Source organism: Sinocyclocheilus rhinocerous, unplaced genomic scaffold (assembly GCF_001515625.1).
Source record: "Sinocyclocheilus rhinocerous isolate Xijiao unplaced genomic scaffold, SAMN03320098_v1.1 scaffold2245, whole genome shotgun sequence".
Lineage (NCBI taxonomy): Eukaryota > Metazoa > Chordata > Actinopteri > Cypriniformes > Cyprinidae > Sinocyclocheilus > Sinocyclocheilus rhinocerous.
The window spans coordinates 268,521-291,523 of record NW_015637544.1 but is presented as its reverse complement, the minus strand read 5'-3'; the positions used below and the strand labels follow the sequence as shown (position 1 = coordinate 291,523).

The window sequence follows — 23,003 nt, the reverse complement described above, 5'->3', positions numbered from 1 at the left end:
AAATATCGATATTGCGTTTTTGAGAATCGATACAGTATCGCCAAACAAAATATCGCGATACTCACGTGTATCGATATTTTCTTACACCCCTAGTCAACATAGGCCTAGTAGTATTTTTATTAACTATAACTCAAGAAGAGCTTATAAACTGCGTAAAGGAGTCAAAACAGCAACGGGAATTCCTCCTTGAGGATTCTGTCCTTTTTAGGGTTGCATCTTATAACATCACATCCTGTTTTTGGTTCATTTAGACGTCTTCGGTCCATGTTGTATTCATACATCAGTGGAACTGCACCAGAGTTTGTTTGGAAGTGGACCTATACCCCCTGAAAAGGTGGGTTTCGGTCCGGTTGTTGGGTGTGCAACAAGGTTCAGATGCCAGCGTTCACACTTAATCAAATGAACCACATTAACAGAGTAATCGTTTTAATCAACTCAGAGCTGCCAAGTGTAAACACCCTCACACCAGAAGTTCATTTCCAGTCTCTGATAGGCCACATCTGTCTATGGCAGAAGTAGAATGAGTAGTGTATGCCAGTATGCGATTCTGAATGCAGCATGAGACTGCTGACCCAATCGGTCTGGGCCTGTTCATGACTCATGATCCATCGATGACAGATGATCATTTCCACTCTCACCAACAATTTTGCAAAAACAGCCAACAAAAGTGCAGAGCGTTCACCTTTGAAATGCTGATCATTGTGGAACAAAAGCTAAATGTGAACTTGAGAGAGAACAATTCACAGGCCTGTCAGTTATGAATATGAATGTTTAAATTTCCTGAAGTGTTTAGAGAAATCATGTGCCTGTAAGAGCATGCCTGTGCTGATGTTTCTTCAGTGAAACGCTCTTTTTCTTTCTCATTTTCGTCATGGCTTCTTTCAGGGTGAACTATAGCTCGATTATACTAAAAACAGAAAAGTTTTTCCTTTGTAACATGTAACATGTAACATGCACATGATGTCACCGTTTTCATAGTTTACATGGAGATGATAGTAGTATCATTTTCAATATTTTGCACATTGAAACCCATTTTTAAAAGTTTGCATTTTCAGAACCCCGAAACGCAGTTGTTGTCTAAATGAACAGCCAAATCACACAAGACGTTTTCTGTGTTTAATTGAAAATGGTGCCATGTAAATACCTCCTAAGAAGAAATTCAGGGAACCTATCACCAAATTTCTGCATTGTTTGATTTTTTTTATGAGTTGTAGTAAATTAACGATATTGTCTTTTAATTTATGCAGTGGATTTCTACTTCCCAGCATGCTTGGCTGGATAAAGAGAGATTAGCTGCATCCAAAATTTTTTAGTAAAGTGAAGAATCTGTTGGAGTTCAGTTGGAGAATTGACATTGATTTAAGAGTTTAAGACATTTAAGACCAAATTTTGCTTAATCGCAATCGCAAAGTTTAAATCGCAACATTTAATCATTGCAGCTAATAGTGTTCACCGTCTGTTTGATTACGTGTAATTTGTAACTAACTGCATGATTCTTACTGTATATTTCTGCCATAGTCACCACTAATAACCTACTCCTAAATGTAATGTAGAAACTTACTATTTTCGGTAAAGCTGCTTTGTGAAAAGCGCTATACAAATAATCTTGAATTGAATTTATCATTACACCATTTATCGTTCATTAAATTTACATAATAAATAAGTTACATTTAACATGCTATGCAAGCTGTTATGACTGAAAGAGATAAGATTAATTGGTTCAATTATGTTAACGTTAGTTGGAACAAATTATTAACTTGAGTAATCAACTTAAACATTTGATTATACTCCTCTAGCTTGTTGAACATAATTTAATTAGAAGTTGTCATAACTGATTCTTAGTGAATTTATCCCACATACGGACACTGATCTCCCACTTGGGAAAGTTGTTTGTCTTGGCTGGATGTCCGGCCGGACATGTTATTCACCTCTCCCATTTTCCCACACTTCCAGACCACTGGCCGTCCTCATCCAGCCAAGCCCACAGAGCCAGAGCTGCCAGGAGGTGCCAAGCAACTTATCTTGGAGTTGAGCTGTTATGTCAGCACATCTAGCACCTGCTGGCCTGTGCCGATGAGGATGTGAGAGCGCTGCTGCTGCCGCTGTCCTGAGCACAACAATGAGCACAGGTGCGGAACAGCTGCGGGACAGTGAGTCTGCTGCATGTGCCAGCTGCACTGAAGAAACAAACAGGGCAACATCCGTTTCATGCGGACCGATGCTCAGCTGGATTGTGCCAAAATTTGATTTGATCTGATGAACTTGATGAGGCCTCATGAGTTTCCACACAATGCAAAAATGGTCCAGAAAAACATAATTTGACTGTAGATTACCTCACTGAAAAAAGTAATAAGCCACACAAGGATGTTTTAGCCATGAGAAGCAGAAACCCCATTACCCATGATAAAGTCACTGAAACAACTGTGTCTTTTATAAAACAAATGGATTTAGCAGCAATATGATAAAAGGCAGCAATGTTAATTTCATTCATTAATATTAATAACTGCAATGAACAAATGTTCTGGTAGTAGTTCATTAGCGTGCAATTTCACAGGCAAAAAATATCTATTCTTAATAGTGTAGCGATGTATGAAGCACAGTTCACACTGAGGTCACTTTCAAACCAAGCAGCTTTCTGTTGATCAATTTGACGAATTCGCATGACAAACTTGAACACAAGTGAAATTTCTATTTATATGACTGAATATTTCAGAGCAACAGTAAATGTGACCACAACTAGGGTGGATACAGTCACTAAGCACTGTGTTGTCTTGGCAAATTAATATTTGATATGGTCTTAAGGTGTCTGAATTTTATAGTAATTTTTGAAGGGGCCATAACACACACAGTTTCACCTAATCTCGTCGTCGAACTGGGCCTTGTTTATAAAACATTCGTCAACAAACACACTTGTGAAACTGCTTGCTGCTCGGAAAAACAAACTGCATCCACTGTTTACATAACGTTGGGTTCTTTAGGAAGCTGAACAAAGTTATCTTTCCCTTACAACCAAAAACACACTTCTTTAGAGACATTCTTCCCGAGCGAGTCCCGTGCAGCGCTGCTGAATGAAGCGCGTTGATGGGCGCGATCTCGCTCTCGCTCTGGTCGAAGCGTGCGTGGGCGGCTCTTCCGGGAGAAATGCCCATATAAGGAGTTCCACCCTCGTCTACGTCATGAAGAGCCACGCTCGAAAAAAAACTCTCCGAAACTTGTACAAACCCGGAAGTGAGATTTTCAGCACAGAAATACTCCGTCATACGTCCAAATTGTTTTTTGAAACTTTGTCCATGCTTAGCATGAGAATCTAACTCTTTAAAAGTGAAAACAACTCTGAATGCATGAAACAGCATTGTACCCCCCTTTAACATTGTTCATCCTATGAACTAACCATTTTGTTGTAATTGCCACATACATTGGTAAGGTGCGGTCACATTTAGATGTAATTTGCACAGGTGAAAGGATTTCCTTGTGGATTCGATGTGTTGATCAACAGAAAGCTGCTTGGTTTGAAAGTGACTTCTGTGAACTGTGCTTCATACATCGCTACTAATGATAATAGACAATGGAGCTTTTTTGCCTGCTATATTTCACTAATGTGACCGCACCCTATCTAGCTGATGTTTCAGCAATGACTTTACCAGACTGCATGCTCTCTAAATTTTCTTAAGATTTGAATTTCAAATGACACATTGGAGCATGGCCAGGACAGACATAAGTACTGGGATGTTTTACCTTCTATTCACGGAGCAGCATGGGTTTTTTGCTAGTGAAATTATATAAAGTGTCAACCGAAAGCTGTGTATTTCTGAGCTTCTTTGACCATGATCAAGACTAGCTTACTGTGCAGTATGTAGATATTACCGGAGTATGTAGGCCAACTCTATACTGTCTACTGTTTTTTTTTTTTTTTTAATAGACTTTATCCAATGATAACTGCTTCAAATCATATTATGCTATGTTGTCACATGACCTCAAGATCAGCAACTTTGAAGTTTTTTTGAATTCTTCCATTCATCAAGCATGCATTAAATTGAACAAAAGCAACATTTATAATGCAACAAAAAACCTCAAATAAATGCTGAACTGCTGAGCAAAAAAATCCTGAAACATATCTATGATGGTTTCCACAACAACATTAAGCAGCACAACTGTTTTCAACATTGATAATAATAATAAATGTTTCTTGAGCAGTAAATCAGCATATAAGAATGATTTCTGAAGGATCATGTGACACTGAAGACTGGAGTAATGATGCTGAAAATTCAGCTTTGCATCATAGGAATAGATTACATTTTAACAAATCAAATAAATGCAGCTTTAGTGAGCATAAGATACTTTTTTTTTTTTTTAAGAAATCTTTCCGACTCCAAACATTTGAATAGTAGCCTAGTCATTTTGCATTTTAGTTTATTTTTTGAATGGTTTAACATTTGGAAGTCCAATCAAATAATAAATCAACATTCTGTAGAGGATCTCTTCTGGTTTAATGATCACATTAGAAATGTACGGTGACAGAGCAGAGCAGAGCAGAGCAGACAGACGATTACTGTGGCAGGATCCAGACACAGATTTGGACACAATGATTTCTGAAGGATCATGTGACACTGAAGACTGGAGTAATGATGCTGAAAATTCAGCTTTGCATCATAGGAATAGATTACATTTTAACAAATCAAATAAATGCAGCTTTAGTGAGCATAAGATACTTTTTTTTTTTTTTAAGAAATCTTTCCGACTCCAAACATTTGAATAGTAGCCTAGTCATTTTGCATTTTAGTTTATTTTTTGAATGGTTTAACATTTGGAAGTCCAATCAAATAATAAATCAACATTCTGTAGAGGATCTCTTCTGGTTTAATGATCACATTAGAAATGTACGGTGACAGAGCAGAGCAGACAGACGATTACTGTGGCAGGATCCAGACACAGATTTGGACACAAAGTGCTGAGGAGGTGACCAGGTGTCACATTTTCTGCAGAGCAACTGCTCACGGTCTCAAGCCCCTGCTGTGAGGTCAATCATTCACAGACTGCTCGAGAGCTTTAGCTGACTGACCCACAGCCCTGAATTAATTAGCAATGTACTCTTAGTGTCCTAAAGTAAATCTTCTGTCCACACTGACAGTGAAAATACGGAAGAAACAAGCTTCTGATGCAACCAGACACACAGTGAAATAATGCCATGACACATCTTAAAATCTGTCAACTTTAATCTCTTAGAAGACATTAGTTGTATTAAATACACGTTATTATTGCTTTTCCAGTTTTTCTAATGAATTAAGTTTATTCTCATGTGACAGAAAAGGCTTATAGCAAGGCGATAGAGTCCGAAACAATATTTACATGAAATACAAAAAATATACATTCACAAAATGGTATTACAGATAAATTTACAATAACCAACTCTATACAATTAAAAATATATTTCTATAAAAAGCTATTTAAATAATCTTACAGCTCAAGTTTTTCAGCGAGCACAGCCATTCCTGTCAAAAGTGTATTTCTTATGCATTTGTATTTGAGTGTGTTTGTATGGGTGCAAGTCTTCGTGAACGTCATCGCTCAGCATGCGAAACCCTGACCATGTCTTCTCCATCCTCACAGTAGTTCAGGTTTGTCAGGTGCGGTCTGGCTGTCGTCCCCCAGAAGAGCTACAATGTGGTGGGCCCCAGTCACCCCGTCTCTTACTCACATGCCTGGAGGAAAAAACACAGTCAAGCAGAGAACAGACTTAGTACATTTTCATGTCCTCGGGTGTCAGGGTTATTCTCAGTGTGTATGCAGGTCCTCTCTTTATAGACACCCCCTCAATAAACACTGCAGCCCTGTTAGCAAGTCCTTCATTAGCTGCATAAACAGAAGAGCATTTAATAGCTTGCATGACAAATGTAAAGGTGTCTGAATTAATATATGTACTCTAGACACATAAGCAAAAGAGATTGGGAGGAAAGCTGTCATAAAAAAGATTTATGAGAGTTTTGAAGCAAAATCAACTTTACAATACGCATAATATGACTGCTCTCTCTGTGTCGGGTAATATCAGAGGCAATCCCCTTCTGGCTACAGTTACAGTGCATTGCAGGTTTACACACATGCATTCTTCTGTCTCTCTGAGGCAAGTTATAGCACTCTAGACTGAAGGAAATCAACTTAACTGTGTTAATGCATCACAGAGGAAGAGTGTAGGAGAGTGTGTGTGTGTGTGTGTGTGTGTGTGTGTGTGCATGACTGACACTATGACTAGCATGACCTCAATCTTTCAATAAGAGATCTCCTGTTGATACAAGAGTGTCTTGTTTCTTCCCATGATCCGTTTATCTGATGGTTGATAAAAGGAGTGGGTGGTATGAAAAAAAAATCATAATCTAGTCTCTTATGCTTACCAATGCTGAAATGATCTGATTTGATCAAAATGCAGTAAAAACAGTAATATTGTTAAATATTTGTATCATTTACTTTCTTTTTGAATCTATTTTAATAATAATAGGCTACCATTCAAATGTTCCGTTTTTTAAAGTAAGTCTCTTATTATCACCAAAGCTGCATTTATTTGATCAAAAATACAAATAAAGTAAAAGTGTGGAAAACATTTTAAAATGCAATTTATTCCTGTGATGCAAAGCTGAATTTTCAGCAGTTTCACTGTCACATGATCCTTCAGAAATCATTCTAATATGCTGATTTGCAGCTCAAGAAACATTTCTTGTTATTATCAATGTTGAAAGTAATATATTATTATCATTAAACAAACTTTATTATATTTCCCTCTTATTTTACATATTATATTATATCATATAATAGTATATACATTTCATTTGATTATTTGGTCTTAAAAAACAATAGACGTAAATTAAAAGATTGTTTGTTGTATTCTTAATTTTTGAAGCTGTTTTTGCACTGACTATATTATGTAACACTTGTATATTATATTGTATTATATCTGAAAGTTGTCTATCATATGTGTGGGCAAAATAACTAGAGTGTGATACTTTCCAAATGAAGCACTGTCTGCTGTGTTGTGATGCTGCTCAGCAACTGTAAACAAATTAACTCATTCTCAAATTCTGTGTAAAAGCACCCATCAATAAGTTTGTCCTCATCTCAACTTGTTTGGGATGTTTTGACACTTACATCATGTAAAGCAGTCCTACCCACTCAAAATATATCTGTAAATGGTAAAGCAGAATCTCTACAAGCTGACATATTTCTACCATTTACACACTGTTATACCATTCAGCCCTTGCTATCAACAGACAAGAAATACACTGCAGCATGATTTTATGCATGTTTTTAAACCACCCAACATTTCACCCCATTTTTGTCTCTAAAATTGACATCATTCAGCACTTACTTGCTAATGTTCTGTCAAGATCAGCAATGAAGTCCTCTAGGTCTTTAGTGTCTCCGAGTTTAGCTGAAGAAGACAATACACAGTTGATCAACATAGTACAGCAAATAAACCTAAAACAGACTCATTCGCATTAAATATGTAAAAAAAGAAACATATATTTCAACTCACGTTTAGGAGATGTGACCAAGGGACTGTTTGGTGAGGGGGAGAAGACGCTGGGAGAGTTGAGCTTCTCATCACTGAAGCTGAAACTGTTTCTGTTCAAGGACTCTGCACCTGTTACAGAAGGAAAGAAAGAGACAGAGGAAGTCAGAAATGTAAAACTGACGCTTCCGAAAACTCTACCGTATTTTGTTGCAAATTCATACGTCACGGGTCAGTTTGTGTAACATGCCATATCCACAAAAAACATGAACTAGATGCAAGGTAAAAGAAAGTATGACTCAACCTGCATTAAATACAATTTCACTTGCAAAATTTGTACACTTTTCAGTTACACTTTATTTTAAGGTGTCTTTGTTACAGTGTAATTAATTATACATTTAAGCACTGAGTAATATTAATTAACTACATATACTTACTATATGGTTAGGGTTAGGCTTTGCGTGTAATTATGCATAATGTATTGTTATTATAATAGTAAGTACATGTAACATGTGTAACAAGGACACCTTAAAATAAAGCGTTACCCACTTTTCCTTGCCGAGAGCATGAAACCATTGAAATTCAAGGGGCAGCTGGAAAAACTCAAGTCTGAAAGTCTATGGTATTCACTTGTGTTGAGTCACCATTTAATGGCTAATGTAAAAGCAGTGGAGCAGCACTGCTCTCTACCACACAGGCTTGCCAAACATGTGCAGTGACCCATAACCAGAGGGGGAAGGGGGTGTTGGGGGTTAATCTGTGCTAGTAGAGCGGGTTGAGTTTGTAATCAATGCATACTCCTCTAATAAAAGACTCTCTCTCACGAGCACACTTTCAAAGCGGGTTCAACCGCGACCCACCCTCGAGCAGGTTCATTTAAATCCAAAGGTCTGACCCGGTATCTTAAAAAACTTTGTTTACACATTCTTAGCCCTGCTCGACGTAAAAGGCATTACACAGAAGCTCAACTTTTCCCACCGCCTCAGTCATTAGATCCTCTCGCCTGTCAGCTGGTGAAACGTGCCAGTATCCTCTCAGCTGACACTGTCATCTACATTAGTGCTTTTAAACCCTAAAATCAGCCAAATAATCATATATTTATACACAATTAGATTAATTCATTAAATGCACTTGTGAAAAAGAAGCGTGCTTAATTGTACTGAATGTGCACATGTTAAAGTATATATTTTTTTAAATATTATATTTGCAGATAATAAAATACGAATTCAATTAGTGTACTTAAGTGTAAAAGGTACATATTTCTAAACACACTTAGGTACACCAACTGTAATAATGTCACATTTGAAAGTTTTACTTTAAGGTTCCCTTATAATCATTAAGTTGTATTAATCTCGTGTCATGCTTTAAAGAAGTACTTTATTATCATTTTAAGTGTAGTGTGTTATTCAATATTAAAAGTTAATATATTTTAAATGCACTACATTGCAACTTCATTGCATGTGTAATTATAAATACATTCAACTAACGGCATTAAATATAAATTGAATCTAATGCAATTTCATTTCATTGCAATTAACATGCATTTGAGTGTCTGAAAACATTACATTCAGTTCGCACTTAAGTATAGTGTTTATGTAATAAATACTCTTTTTAAAAGAATGCAAAAGTGTTCTCTCTTTTTCTCAAGGATATGCTTAGCAGCTTTTAAAAGGAAGGTTGATGTTTTATCCAGTATAAAGTCCTGAAGCAAAACCGCTTGAAGCCACTGATCCAGATCAATGGCACGTGTGTCAAAATGGCATCAGGCTTGATTGGATCCAAAATGCAGTTTCACAGATCCATGAGGGCACTGCAGGGCACATAATGCCATGACTGCACCAGAGGAAGGTTTATTGTGCAAGCACAGAGTCTGTCACATTCCCTGTTTGTTCCAGAAGGAAAAGGGTGGGGTAAAGAGATCACTTGTTGCTTAACCATTAAACACAAGAACACCTCTAGAGCAAAAGTGCAAAGGAACATTTCTATGCACTCATAAGCAATCAAACAGAACGCTTCTATATATATATATCCATTCACGATGCAATCCATCTTCAGATTCTGGATCCATCCCATCAGCACTTCAACACACAAGAAGGTTTGGATATATAATGGATTTCAGGCTAAGAAAAAAGTCAGTGTTTAACTTGAAATTGATACCCTGAAGTCTCCACAAAACGTCTGAGCAAGGCACTGGTTCTTTGTCATTGGCTGGACCGTCTCAGGGTCTGACTGAACTCTCTTCTGCTTCACAATCTCCTAACAGCTATTACAGCTGACTATCAGAAATATCAAGGTTTCCATAAATTTCAAGGTCTTTTAAAAAACGTTTAATGAAACCCAGCTGTTCTTTGTGCTTGTGTGTGGGCTCAGATTAGATTAGATAAGATTAACTTCTGAGGCTGCCGGGCTTTAGTCGCGACGCAGTGATAATGGCTTCAGGGCGCTTCTATCAGTCTTCTGGAATAATAAAAGCAACTTTCTCCTGCTGCATACTCACTCTCAGAGTCGCTGATGCCGCTGTCGCTGACGCTCGCGCTGCTCCGTCTCTTCATGGTTTTCAAGTGCTCATCATATCTGAAGTGTCGCTTCTCCACGGGGGACGAGAAATCCTCAATGACAGCGTCGAATTCACACAACACGGCGCTGAGGTCGTCATCCTCCTCAAGAAACGCTGGAAAACGCAACGCAAGAGATTTGTTGCAGACTTGCAGAAACAGAATAAGAGCGACAAAGTATCGCCTCAGCGTAACACGCATGCTTCACTTAACGAGTCTTGCTAAATTGCAGTCAGTTTTATTAAATCTTTTTGACTTACATTTGCCCTGTGGCTTTATCTTTGGAGACTTCATCTTCTGTACTCCTTTAGTGTGTTAAACTCCCAAATATCCGATATAAGGCCAATCTCCTGCTGTTGACACACTCTCCCTCTGTGCTGTCTGAGCTCCTTAGCGCGTACAGTGCGCTCTGCGGGGCTGTTTTAAATATCGCCCGGCTCTGGGAGAGGGCGGGGACTGAGGGAGGCGTGCTGGACGCGGGAAACGCATCGCCAGTGAGACGCTCGCACTCGTTTTAGCCCTCCGTGTGAGTTACATGGCCTGGCGTCATTCCTCCCTGAGCTATGTGTTTGTAAACAGCTACTATGACACATGTGCGACATCAGTACTGCTTTATTTTTAACCATAACTCCATCATGGTCACCCTTTTGCGATGACTTCACTTGTTGCAATGTTTTACCAGCAATACAGCAATAATGTTACAGGAAAAATGGCTAACTGTGTGTAATGCAATACGGCATGAAAATATATTTAAAGATGCATTACAGTTCAAAAAGCCCTTTGGAATGTCCACATGAGGTTCAATATATTTATTAAAAATGTTAATTCTTCATGCTTTGTTTCATGTAAGTTGATGTGTGATGGTCATTTGTACAGTTTTGGCCAAAAACAAGACAGGCAGAAGCATGCGGTCTATACTATACAGTATATATATATATATATATATATATATGTCAAATATATGAGAAATAAAAATAAAGTTATTTAATAATGATGATAATTATGATTATATGAGTTTATACACACACACATATTGTTTTCAACATTGATAATAATTGATTATAATAATAAATGTTTCTTGACCATCAACTCATTATATTAGAATATAATTAGTATAAATTATGGGAAATTATATATCATTTCTCCTTTTCTACTTTACTTTTCCCCAAAATAATGTATTTTCAATGTAAGATATAAATGTGATAATAAATATTCCAGAACTACTTGGTGCTTCACCAAATATTTTAATATTTTGAATGTACATATGTTTTTTATCAATAAATGCAATTACATATAAGGAGGAAAGTCACATTAAAGGTAAGGGTCAAAGGTTAGGATGACGGTTTAGATGTAACAATATAATTTGATGTAAAACAAATGCATTATGTGTATACTACCCAATTTTTTTCTGTTTTAATTTTAATTTTTTTGGTTTTATTTTGGTGTTAAATTCTAAGTATTCGCATTTTCTGTGTCAAGTCTAATCGTTGCCATTCCTGTTACTGTTATTCACAAAACTGATCTGGTCCAAGTTAAGTTTCTGCAGACATCTGGTGGTGACTAAACGTATGTGCACTCAAGTTATTAATTCATGGCAATTAGATTAGATTCAGATCCATTTTATTGGTCAGGTGTGTTCACATGCATGAAAAAAGTGTCATTGATTCCAGAAGCTTCAGTACTTTCCAGTGCACAGGCAGTTTCACAAGGACAAAAAATACTTTTAAGGCCCAACTGCTTAATCATAAACAGTTAAATCCTGCTTTTTGTTATTTTTAGTGGGGCTGTGGGATTATCACTTGGAAAAGAATTCTTCACACCTCTGGTGTTTGAGCTAACAGGTAGACACATGGTAAAACAAGACATGTGTTTGCAGCTGCACTTGCCTGCTGACTTTAGGGTTTAAGTGCACATGGAAGGTGTCAAAAACCACACTTACTGTCTGAGAGGGTGAGATCTGTTCGGTTCACAAAATAAAATGTTCACAAGGATTTGCTGAATGTTGCTGTCAAAAAAAAAAAAAAAGGTTAATGATCGAATTTCAAAGACTTTTCCAGTTCCCAGTGGGTTGTATTTTTTATTTTGGATTAGGATTTAATTTTGGATTTAACAAATACTTTTGCGAAGATTGTACTTGCAGAGTCATTTCCGACTTTAAAAAAAAATACAGCTGAGCATAACTAGAAAAATATAGCCACTACAGAAATTTCCATGATTTTTGATTTTACAATTTTCCTGATATTTCCATTACTGTGAGAACCCTTTTTATATTTAAAATCTTTTAAATTCCTCTTTGATCCAGATTGATCACAACTGTTATATAGAATATATCAAAAATAATTAGTTTTTGTGCACATTTTATTTTCATATTCACTTCCAAACACATCTGACAGTCACTGCAAACTATTTACACAATGCCATTTTTCTCTCAAGTACAACAAATAATACATGATGCTGAATAATCGAGACAAACGTCAGACATGATACAATGTCAATTTAAAGTGCAATACAGTCCCTGTTTTCCAAATGCTATTGCTTGCAAAAAGGGTTGTCAATAAAAAAAATAAATGATTGAAATCAAGCCTTCGAGATGTGTTGAAGTCTAATTGATGCATCGATTTGCTTGTAAAAGACGACAAAAAACACCAATATGTTGCAGATTACTGTGTTTCACAAATGCATCACATTGAGGTTGGGATATAAGTACTCACAATTATGAGAAAGAGTGTGTTTTCCCTTGTTTTTAATCTCACTTTGTTTCATAATAATGCTCTGAATGCTTTGACAGTGGCGCCTACTAGTGTTCATGATGGAGTCATTAATAGCTTTAGTTATGCAGTCTGTCTGGTTCAGTTTAAATACAATATATGCTTTCAAAAGAAATAAAATTGAGAATTAAGTGGAAATATAATAGTCATTTTTCTGTATCCGCAAGCATAATAGAAAGCTCACAGTGCACAATAATGAGGACCAATGTGTTATTTCTGATACCTCAGACATGCCCAAGATTGCCTTTAGAAGTTTCACAGCGGCAACCTATGTGGAATTGTAACATTGAAACAACATGCAAAGTTATTACAGACTGAAAATGTTATAACAGTCTCTCCTGAATGAGATCTTCATGACACTGAGCATGTTTCTGGAGAGTTAATAACGCTCTTAAATAATATAACATGTAGTAATAAGACATATAGGCATCCCTTGCTGCATAATATGTGGTTTAACTAAACAAAACCCCCAAAATGCTCCAGTTTATGCTTCCAAAGAAATTTGTAAACTGCACATACACCAAATGCAATCCTATAGACATATACTGTACTGTATATCTCCCAATCACTCTTTCTGTCTTAATACAGAACGTCACCCTAAATTATTGCATGAAACTGTATGGGCCAAAGTGCATTAGCATAAACAGGGTGTGTTCTCCTCCTGTCCACCAGCGAGCTGTAAGAAGCTGCTCTCACTTGGCTGTTTCAGTCTCAGCGGCTTGCGATTCTTCAGCCTGTAGGCCAGCGTGAGGAAAATGGCATCTACATGCTCTTTTTCTGCAGGGTCTCTTGCAGACGTCTCAAAAAGCGGGAAGTTGTAGCTGTCAGCCAGTCGCTGAGCAAAAAACGTGGACACCTCTCTGGCTCCTCTTAAGTCACATTTGTTCCCCACTAGGATGCGGGGGACCATGGGAGGGACTGAGTGACGGCTGCACTCCTCAATCCACTCCGGCAGACTCTCAAATGAAGCCAGGCTGGTCACATCATACACAAAGATGATGGCATGGACGTTTCTGTAGTAATGCTCCACCATACTCTTCCTGAAGCGCTCCTGTCCCGCCGTGTCCCAGATCTGCAACTGAGAATGAGAATGCAGTTTGCTTCATTGTAGATATTAAATTATGCTAGTATAAGACCAGGACTAGTGGTCATAAAGATCTCAGCAGTTTTGAGTCCAAAGTCCTATATTATACACACATCACAAGTGACATTAAAAAAATATATATTTTAATTACACATTAATACAATTCTAATATAAGTAAAACAATAGTTATACTACTCTATTTAAACAATCATACAATATTTAATGTTGTTTGTCTACCACTGAAAGGATAACAGTCAACAGTACACACAGCACATCCATTGTTAAGAAGAATGCCATACTCGATATTCATAATCAAAATGCTCTTTACAGCTTTCTGTACGGATCCTTACCTTTATGTTTTCTCCATCAAGGTGCAGGGTTCTCTCTCTAAAATCTACTCCGATTGTTGCCTCGGGATTTTGGAGAAATTTACCACCGCAAAAGCGGTAAGTTAGACACGTCTTTCCAACATTTGAATCCCCAATAACGATTATCTTAAACACCCTCGCCTGAGCACTGTCATAATCCTGACACGAGTCATTGGCCAGACTGTCTCTTGTGTAAATCGTCGCGAAATCATTGTTGCCCGTTGTGCTTTCTATTGCCATAGCTCCGATACTCGGGAAATATCGCGAGAGGATAAGAACGAGATCTTAACGTGAAACGTGAAAAGCAAGGCTTTTGTGAAAAAAGTGAAACGTGAAAAAAGTGTAAAAACGCCTGAAGCTGTAAAAGCAGTGAATAAAATGATGTATAAAGTATAAACGGACTTTATTAACAGTACCAACCCTTTAAATCAGATTACATAAACGTGATAATTTAACAGACAACTATAACACTTAAACAACGAAAATAAGCAACAAACAGAAAATTGGTAAAACGAGGTAGAGTACAACAGAGCTAATTGCTCAAAGACGTATATTTTGTACATTTACTGTTAGCAGAATAATGTGTAGTTATAGCATACTTAAGAGGTTATGAAATGCCCCAAGATATTTGGAATAAACAGTAAATTACCCATCCTTCCTGAAGGATGGTTTATCTTAATAATGTATCTAAAAGTGATCTTGCTATATCAAACGTGTATTAAAATTAGCTCCATATCACCTCAACCGATGTAGCCTTTATATTTGAAACCTCGTTTATCGTGTATTTTCACATTAATTAAATCCCCCCATCAATATTAAATAAAAATAAATATATTTTTTCTTCTGATCATTATACACTTTGAGACCAGAAATAAACACATTTTCTTTAAGAGGGGCTGTTAGCCCCATAGTACCCTGTTCAAGATTCCAGCGTAATACTGTTCTTTATTTATGATCTTCAAAGACTGGCAGAGACACAATACTAACAATCAGTGGCGGCTCGTCGGGGGGAGGCAGAGCTTCCCCATAATTTTGAGGTGAAAAAACACTGCGCCGCTTTTCTACCGCGAATATGCCGATTCTGCTGATGTAATTACAACCGCTAAGTGATAGAGAAGGGGAGGGGGAGGCCGGGGGAGAGCTATAATCGCGCGATTTTTTGCGCAGCTTGTCAGTGAACAACGGCTCTGTGTAGCTAATGCTGCTCAATGTGAAAGCCCGCACGTGATGGAGATTTACCGCTGATTACAGAAGATGCGCATTAAATATCGCATGTGATTTATCGTGCAGCCCTAGAAGTGATATTGAATATTTGAATGCCAACATTTTTACCAAGCTGTCATTCAAACAGTATATATACAAATTTAGGGAAAACAGCCTAAGCTGGATATAGGCTACAGCAGTCGGCTTAATTAAATGGCGCAACAGGCAGCTCTCTTTTAACACAGACTTTTAAGAAGGGATGGATGTTTGCTTCAAGTGATAGGCCAGGTAAGTGAAATTATATTATCTTGCTGTATGTATGTCATTTTCTTTAAGTTTTCTGACTAAAAGCAATCAAAAAGCCATTTTAAAGTGGTTAAGCAAATAATAATAATAATAATAATCGGCAGGGATCCCAGACCAATACAATTAGTGTGCCTCCTCTATTTTAAAACACACGAGCCGCCACTGCTAACAATTATTTGTACCAATTTATAATCCTGAGACAAGGTATCATTCACTGGCCATATATCATAAAGGTAAGCATTTGTTTAATAATACTCATAACAGCATGAATTTCAAGTAGGTTCTACCCTGGCTGCTGTGGCATGAGCCACATCGAAACAGGCTATTACTTTCAACACCTATATCTCAAAATACTTTGCCGCATATGCACATATGGCTCAGTTCCACATTTGACACTTTTTTGGCAAGCCATTTTAGCTTAAATTATTCCCAGTTACTCGTCGTAATTGCATTTTTACTAGTAACAATGTCAATTAGAGAGCTCTCTAATTTAATTAGAGAGCTCTGCAATCGCATTCTTACTAGTAAGATTTACAATTAGAGAGCTCTTTAATGCAATTACAGAGCTCTGCAATTAAACATATCTTTAATGTGTTTTTTTACTAGTAAAAATTTAATTATAGAGCTCTGTAATTGTACGGCTTGCCATACACTTTATAACTGCATCGACTACCAATTTTCATCTGAAAATGAGCTTGAGCTGCCGGAGTCCGAGTCTGCGTCAGTCAATCCATCGAAGTCCCAGTCAGCGCTGGAGCCGCTGTCATCATCCTCTTCTGAGATGAAATTCTGACCGGACCCCAAGCACGCTGTATAAACCCGGGTGGAGAGGCTTATGGACCCGAAGGACGATCCAAACATGGTGGCCACGTTTTTCCATGAGTCTCGAGTGGGATCGTATTCATGTATAACAAGCCTGCTCTTATTGTGATGGACTATTTCAATAGTTAGAAGCAGCAGTTTGCTGTTGTGTTGCACCACTTGGTAGTTGACAGCGCTGCTGCCAATGGGAATGTCTCCAATCCGCCTCCATTCTCCACGAGCTGGGTTATAAGCTTTAACTACGGGGATATCGCACAAACAAATAATCTGCTCTTGAAAAACACAAGCCTTGTGGAGTTTACTGCGTTTCAGAGAGCCCCGCTGGAGCCAGAGGTTTTTCTTCGGCTCGTAGCTAAGCATCCTCCTCTTGTTCACCACATAAAGCCGCTCGTTTATCGTCACAACCTGCATCTTTCCCAAAGAATGCGGTAAGGGGGCCACAAAACCCCATTGGTTCCTCTGAATGCTGTAGCATTCTACTTCCTTGAGCCTGGCATCCGATACCGGATCTCTGCCTCCCACAATGTACAGATGCCCATTGAGGTAGCCCATGTAGGAGTGCACTCTTCCCAGAAGTCTTTCCGCAAGCTCCTGCCAACAATTAAACAGAGGACTGTAGACCCAGAAGTGCTTGGACAGGTGCGAGGCGAGATACAGATTGTTCTCTGGCGTGGTGCAGACCATAAACGTCTCCATAGGAGAGCGTTTGAAGTTCTGATTGGTGAGGTTCATGACCGGGGACGCCATAGAATAGATGTCGTCCGTATAGGGATCATAGCACATGAAAGGCTCATTTGGCCGTCCGAAGAAAAGCACCATTTCTTTTGCACTCTTGCCGATTCTTTGTTTGGCAGCATGTACGCTCTTTGAAATCGTAGCGCTCGGCTCATCGCCGGCCCCGTCTAGGACATTCGAAAGATATTTCATTATAAAAGGTTTTGATTTAAGGCTATCTAGATAAACCCTGTCTTTCTCTGAAAATAAAGGCCATCGCACGCATCTTAGGACCTGCAGGGCATCTTCAGCGACCTCATGCAGGTTATTCTCAATCCACTGTATTGCAAACGAACACACTTTGTGTTCGCAGTCCACGTCCAGAGAATCCAGTGTGAGGATCTCTTTAACCTGCTTCAAGTCCAGCTCACAAAGCTCTCGCACACTGGCACCGAGCTGGACGAAGTTCTTCGCGATGAACGCCTGAGCCTTGCTCTTCAACTCCAGATTGTCAAAAGTGTCGGCAAACTTCAAAATCCCTGCACAGTTAGAAAGGTCCAGCCTTCTTGTCATGAAGTTTGCACACGCTTGCCGGATATACTCCAGCTGCAGCATGTTGGCAGCTGCATAAAGCCTTTGCACGTTGCCTTCAGTGATTGTCACTTTGCCAGTGTAGCAGTAATCGATTATGACAGCCATTGAATGGGCGTCCACCTCATGAATGGTGACGCTTCTCTGAGTGCTCTCATACAGTCCTCCTGTAAACATGCTCTTGAAATAAGGGCTCGCTGCCGCCAGTATATTTCGGTTGCACTGGAAAACTTTTCCTGAGCAGCCTGAGGAAACACTTTGATCCGGATCGAGCTCCACTTCGATAGTCACGTCGACTAACAGCTGCGAGTCGTAGAATAATTTCAGCTCTCTCATCAAGCTTAAAGCGTGATTTGTGTCCTCAAGCTCCTCAGGTCCAGCGAAGCAGTTCACCGAAGCCATGTTTTCTCCGTCTGAACGCAACTAAATCCTGTCAGTTAGCGGCGTCAGATCTCCCTCAGCTCTAATGTAAGGTCTCTAAGTGTCATGAAAACAACAAGCTGTGAGCTGCAGGTACCGCTTCTTTGTTGCCTGACAACGCAGGCATGTTTCATGAATGAAACGCGGTCCTTTTTCACTGTACGGGAGTGTTTTCAGGACAAACTATCGGCGGCGATGTCCGTTCCGTTTAATCTAATTTCGTTCGGTTTTTGATCCTGAGCATTCGACGTTGCGTGGCGCACTCTAGCTTGCTACCGCGCTGAGCTGCAGCGTACGGCGCTGATTGGTCACATCGGCTGCGTCGCAAAGTCTGCGCTCAGCTGCCTATATAGACAGCATTTATGGGCAGCGTAGGACAGTGCTCTCTCAGTGTGATACCAAAAATGCTGCCCGCGGCTATGCGACTCAACAATGCCTTCTAGGTAAGCAGTTCACTACGATTTGAGACGTAACCATTCTCCGCGCTCTGTATTAAGTTCGGTTGGCCTGCTAAAGCTTTGTTCACAATGACATATCCTCAATATTCAATAATATTTAGTTTTAAATATTAAATATTCGTTTTAAAATTGCAGGTATTGCAATTCGGGACATATGTATACGCACGCACACACACACACACACATATCCCCTTGAAAAGCATTTAAATCTACTTTTAATTGAATGCTCAAATATAAACCATGACTGTTCAGTCTGACAATTTTATGAGTATTTTTAAATCAGATTATTACTCGGATATATATATATATAGGCCTATATATAATTTTTATACCAAACTTATGTTCTAATTAAAGTAATATAATATAGTCTGAGGCCACATTGAAAATTTGGATAATTCTCAAATCATGCTGGATTAAATTAACATAATGAATTAACATTATCATGAAAATAATAATATAATTTATACTTGTGAACAGTGTGAACTGAATGTTATGTTTTCAGACACTTAACATGTTAATTACAATGAAATGATAATGTATTCTAATTAAAATGTATATGAAATGCACTTAGCTATGAAAACTATATTTTTAAGATTTGAAGTAAACTACAAGTGTACAGTCAATACAATTAGGTTGTAATGAAAAAATAATAAAAATGTAAGTTTAGAACAGCATTTTCACTATCAGACTTTTAGCTCACATAATTTTTCTTTGCCAAATGGTCTTCGTTATAACTGCAATTAAGCACATTAATCCTGCTCAAGGCGTCCTTGTTGTCTATGGTCTTGTGGACGGTAATGATGAAGGGGAAGGCAGAGGGCAGCTCGACTCTGCGGCTGAGCTTCTGGTGACCCCAGTGCAGATCACGACGGCCCGCTCGTTCAAGACCGTCCTGCAGAAGCTCGGTTTTGTTCGGGTTGTCCCAGGGACGCTAGCTCATACCTATCAATCAATAACACAAATCATCGGAGCTACCACCAATTAACACCAACACAACTCTAGAAAAAGGTGTAAGTTTTGTAAAATAAAGTCTAATTTAAAAAACAATAATAAACAGTTACATTTCATAGTGTGTTGGATTAATACACACCATGATTCCAGCATTCTCTGAGCCTGAACCCTCTTTTCTTTGGATGTGGCATGAAACTGGCTGACTTCATTTCTGGTGAATCCCAGTTCAAATGCTAGAACGGTCCACTCAGAGCCTAACTGCTTAGCAATCTCCTGCACAGATTTCATATTGATCACCGCATCCTAAAGGACAAAGTACAGTATGCATGGACATATAATGAGAAAAAACTGCAATATTAATAATGATATTGTAGAGATGACTCACCTCTTGTGCCTTGTTTGGCATTTTATCCACATACACAAGGATTCTAGTTGGTTACATGAGCTACAATGTGAAGTCTGTCAGAACAGTACCATCTAATGTCTTTCTACTTGAAAAGAATTAAATTCACAATCCAAATACATTTAAAACACTTACAAATTTGTGCTGTTGTCGCATATGCGACTGGAGCGGTCAGTGGTTGTCAGAGAGACTGTCCAACACACACCTGCCTGGTGAAAAATTAAAACCGCACATAGTTCACTCAAGCTTTAACATTAAGAATTCAGTGAGTGAGTGTAAGTGACATAAACATACATACAGTTTAACACATAAAGGTTTGTTTAATTATTAATCATACAACAACGCTAAATGATTATGTGTTTATAGACATATTATACTATGTATTATCTTAACAGAGTTATTGTAAAATTATCTCAATTTTAAAAGGACAGCAATATATTTAATCATGTCTGCCAACTTGACAAATATTTTTACAATAATATTATTGTGACATATATAAAAGTTCAATTAACATTAAATGATCTATAATCATTTCACAAATTTTTTTAATTTTTTGTACAATATATAAAACGACAGTATATTGTCAGTGGGTCTAGTTCTTCAGCTGAACTGGTTCTATGCATTTGTTACATGTTAAGTTAGAATAGCTGCTAGTCCAGACCTCTTCTCTTCTTTAATGGTTGAACTCCAGACCCTCCAGCACAGTAAAAAAAAAAAAAAAGCCAAGATGTACTTGGACAGGTGTGCATCAATATTTGAACAAGACTGAGGTCAATATTGTTGAACAGTGCATTTGATTTAGGTTCTGGAGTAAAAAGTTGTCATACCGTGTTAATCTAATGTTGTAACTTGACCATTCTTAACACATTTTCCATTGTAGCGTGCATGTAGATGAAGAAAGTCAACCATGGGGGGGAAAAAACACAGAAGACCAGCATCAGAAACACAGTGATTTTCTAATTCTATTCAAATGAAACTCATTCAAATTTTGTAATAAACATTTGGATTACTGAACCTACCGTGCTAATGTTGTCACAACACCTGCATTTACACTTATTTTACAGTGAAAAAAATGTCTTGATGCACTTGAACACTTTAATACAATATTTGAACGTATTCAAATTAACAGCATTCAGATTTTGTAATAAAATTTGGATTACTGAACCAACCGTGTTAATTTAATGTCACATGACCCGTGATTTGTTTTTGTCTTTTTTTCCCAACAGAAAAGAATAATTTTTAATTTGTATGTATATTTTTATAGATATTTTCCTAAATGGATAGACAAATACCTTGTTTGTTCTAGCAGCACACAAAATCTATATCTTAAACAAGTTTACAATACAATATATCTACAGATGTATAAATGACCTGCACAATGTTAATTAACTGCCTTTAACGCGCCAATTAAGTGTTTACAGCTAAATCTTCCCACATAGTGATGTAGACATGTGGGGGCGTGTTCGAACGAGCCGTTTTAGGTAGGCGTGGCTGACTCTTAACTTTTATAAAGAATATCTCTTTGGATTTGAGACTTTAGTCTTTGCAACTTTACAGATCTTCTTTATGCACCAAGAGCTTGTAACACTTCAAAGAGAAAGGAAAATTTGAAATCGTATCATATGACCCCTTTAAGACAAACGGTATCAATTACCATTTGTTTGGCTGCAGTCACATGACTCTTCCTCCACATTTACTTACATTTGTGGTGCTCAAACAGTGGCGTGTAGATGGAGAGAGTCATGCACAGAAATAAACGGTAGACTAATATCAGACAGACACTTATTTTAAAGGGAAAAAAATGTCTTGCTGCACTTGAATACAACATTTGTTCATATTAATTGCTTTTTTGTACTAAAAGTCTACTATATCTAGTATCTCCCATCTATCGATCGACCTATCTTTTCAAATAAGTGTTTACAGCTTGTGTTAAAGCAAAGAGTAGTAATTACCTTTTATTTGTCTGCTGCTCACGACTTCCTCCACGCTTGCAATAAAGAAATAGGCTAGACAAAGACTAATATCAGGAAAAAACAATATTCGCATTTGAATTCGTGACGGGCCGCGGGTTGAGAACCACTGCAGTATTCGGATGTATTAAAATTAATTGCATTCAGATTTTGTAAAAAAATTTGGATTACTGAACCTACCGTGTTAATTTAATGCTGTCACATGACCCGCATTTGTGGTAGCATGTAGATGGGAAGATGCACAAGGAACGGAGAAGACCAGGGCTGCGTCCAGCCCCGACAAAAACGGTGCAAAACGTTTTTTAAACGGAAACGGTGGTGCGTTGAACACCCTGTTCTGATGACGCTAGAGTTGCAGCTATGGCAGCTGAGAAGGCCATTCTTTGTGTTCTTTTTGAAGAATTTTCATACTTGTGCTCTTATTATTTTAGTTATTTTGCCTTTAATGTAAATAAACATGTGCAAACAATATACTTGCTCTTGTGAATTTATTTTGATGTTAATTACATTGTGCGAGCTGTCTCTTTAATACAGCGTGGTTTATATACATGTTGCTGCTGATTGGGCTGACATGTTTGACACACCCACCAAACAAGAGAAAACGCATCTCAAACCCCGTTTGCACACCGTTTCCAAGAAACATGTCGTTCAAACCGGAAACGGTAGCAAAACGGTGCACACCGGTTTGAGCTTGAACTTGCCCCAGAACTTGCGATGTTTCAGAAATATGATTTCGTGATTTAAAAAAAAAAGCAAATTAAATGATTATTTCATGTTTTTCTAGAGATTTAACCTGATCTTGTTTGTCCTAGTCGCACACAAGAACTAAATTCAACAGCTCTGATAAATAGATAACAGGTAGCATGTTTCGTCGGAACACCGGCCAATGTTA

The 23,003-nt window shown here is 37.9% G+C and overlaps 3 protein-coding genes across 4 annotated transcripts; all 3 read right to left on the bottom strand.

Moving 5' to 3' along the window:
* Positions 1–5,201: 5,201 nt before the first annotated feature.
* Positions 5,202–10,467, bottom strand: LOC107749023 (regulator of cell cycle RGCC). 2 transcript variants are annotated; one of them, XM_016564071.1, is made up of 5 exons: positions 10,314–10,462; positions 9,996–10,169; positions 7,523–7,630; positions 7,355–7,417; positions 5,202–5,699 (listed from the first exon to the last, which is right to left on the bottom strand). In XM_016564071.1, exons 1-5 carry the CDS (start codon positions 10,345–10,347, stop codon positions 5,692–5,694), a joined length of 387 nt encoding a protein of 128 aa, XP_016419557.1. In that variant the 5' UTR covers positions 10,348–10,462; the 3' UTR covers positions 5,202–5,691. The 2 variants fall into 2 exon arrangements, with proteins under 2 accessions (XP_016419557.1, XP_016419556.1); XM_016564070.1 differs by lacking the exon at positions 5,202–5,699 and having other exon boundaries at positions 7,334–7,417; positions 10,314–10,467.
* A 1,940-nt stretch (positions 10,468–12,407) lies between these two features.
* LOC107749038 (ras-related protein Rab-33B-like) lies at positions 12,408–14,537 on the bottom strand. The gene is made up of 2 exons (XM_016564087.1): positions 14,256–14,537; positions 12,408–13,899 (listed from the first exon to the last, which is right to left on the bottom strand). The coding sequence occupies exons 1-2, from the start codon at positions 14,511–14,513 to the stop codon at positions 13,456–13,458; spliced, it is 702 nt and encodes a 233-aa protein (XP_016419573.1). The 5' UTR covers positions 14,514–14,537; the 3' UTR covers positions 12,408–13,455.
* A 1,891-nt stretch (positions 14,538–16,428) lies between these two features.
* On the bottom strand, positions 16,429–18,548 carry LOC107749037 (kelch repeat and BTB domain-containing protein 7). Its single transcript, XM_016564085.1, has one exon. The coding sequence runs from the start codon at positions 18,309–18,311 to the stop codon at positions 16,452–16,454; it is 1,860 nt and encodes a 619-aa protein (XP_016419571.1). The 5' UTR covers positions 18,312–18,548; the 3' UTR covers positions 16,429–16,451.
* Between the last annotated feature and the right edge of the window lie 4,455 nt (positions 18,549–23,003).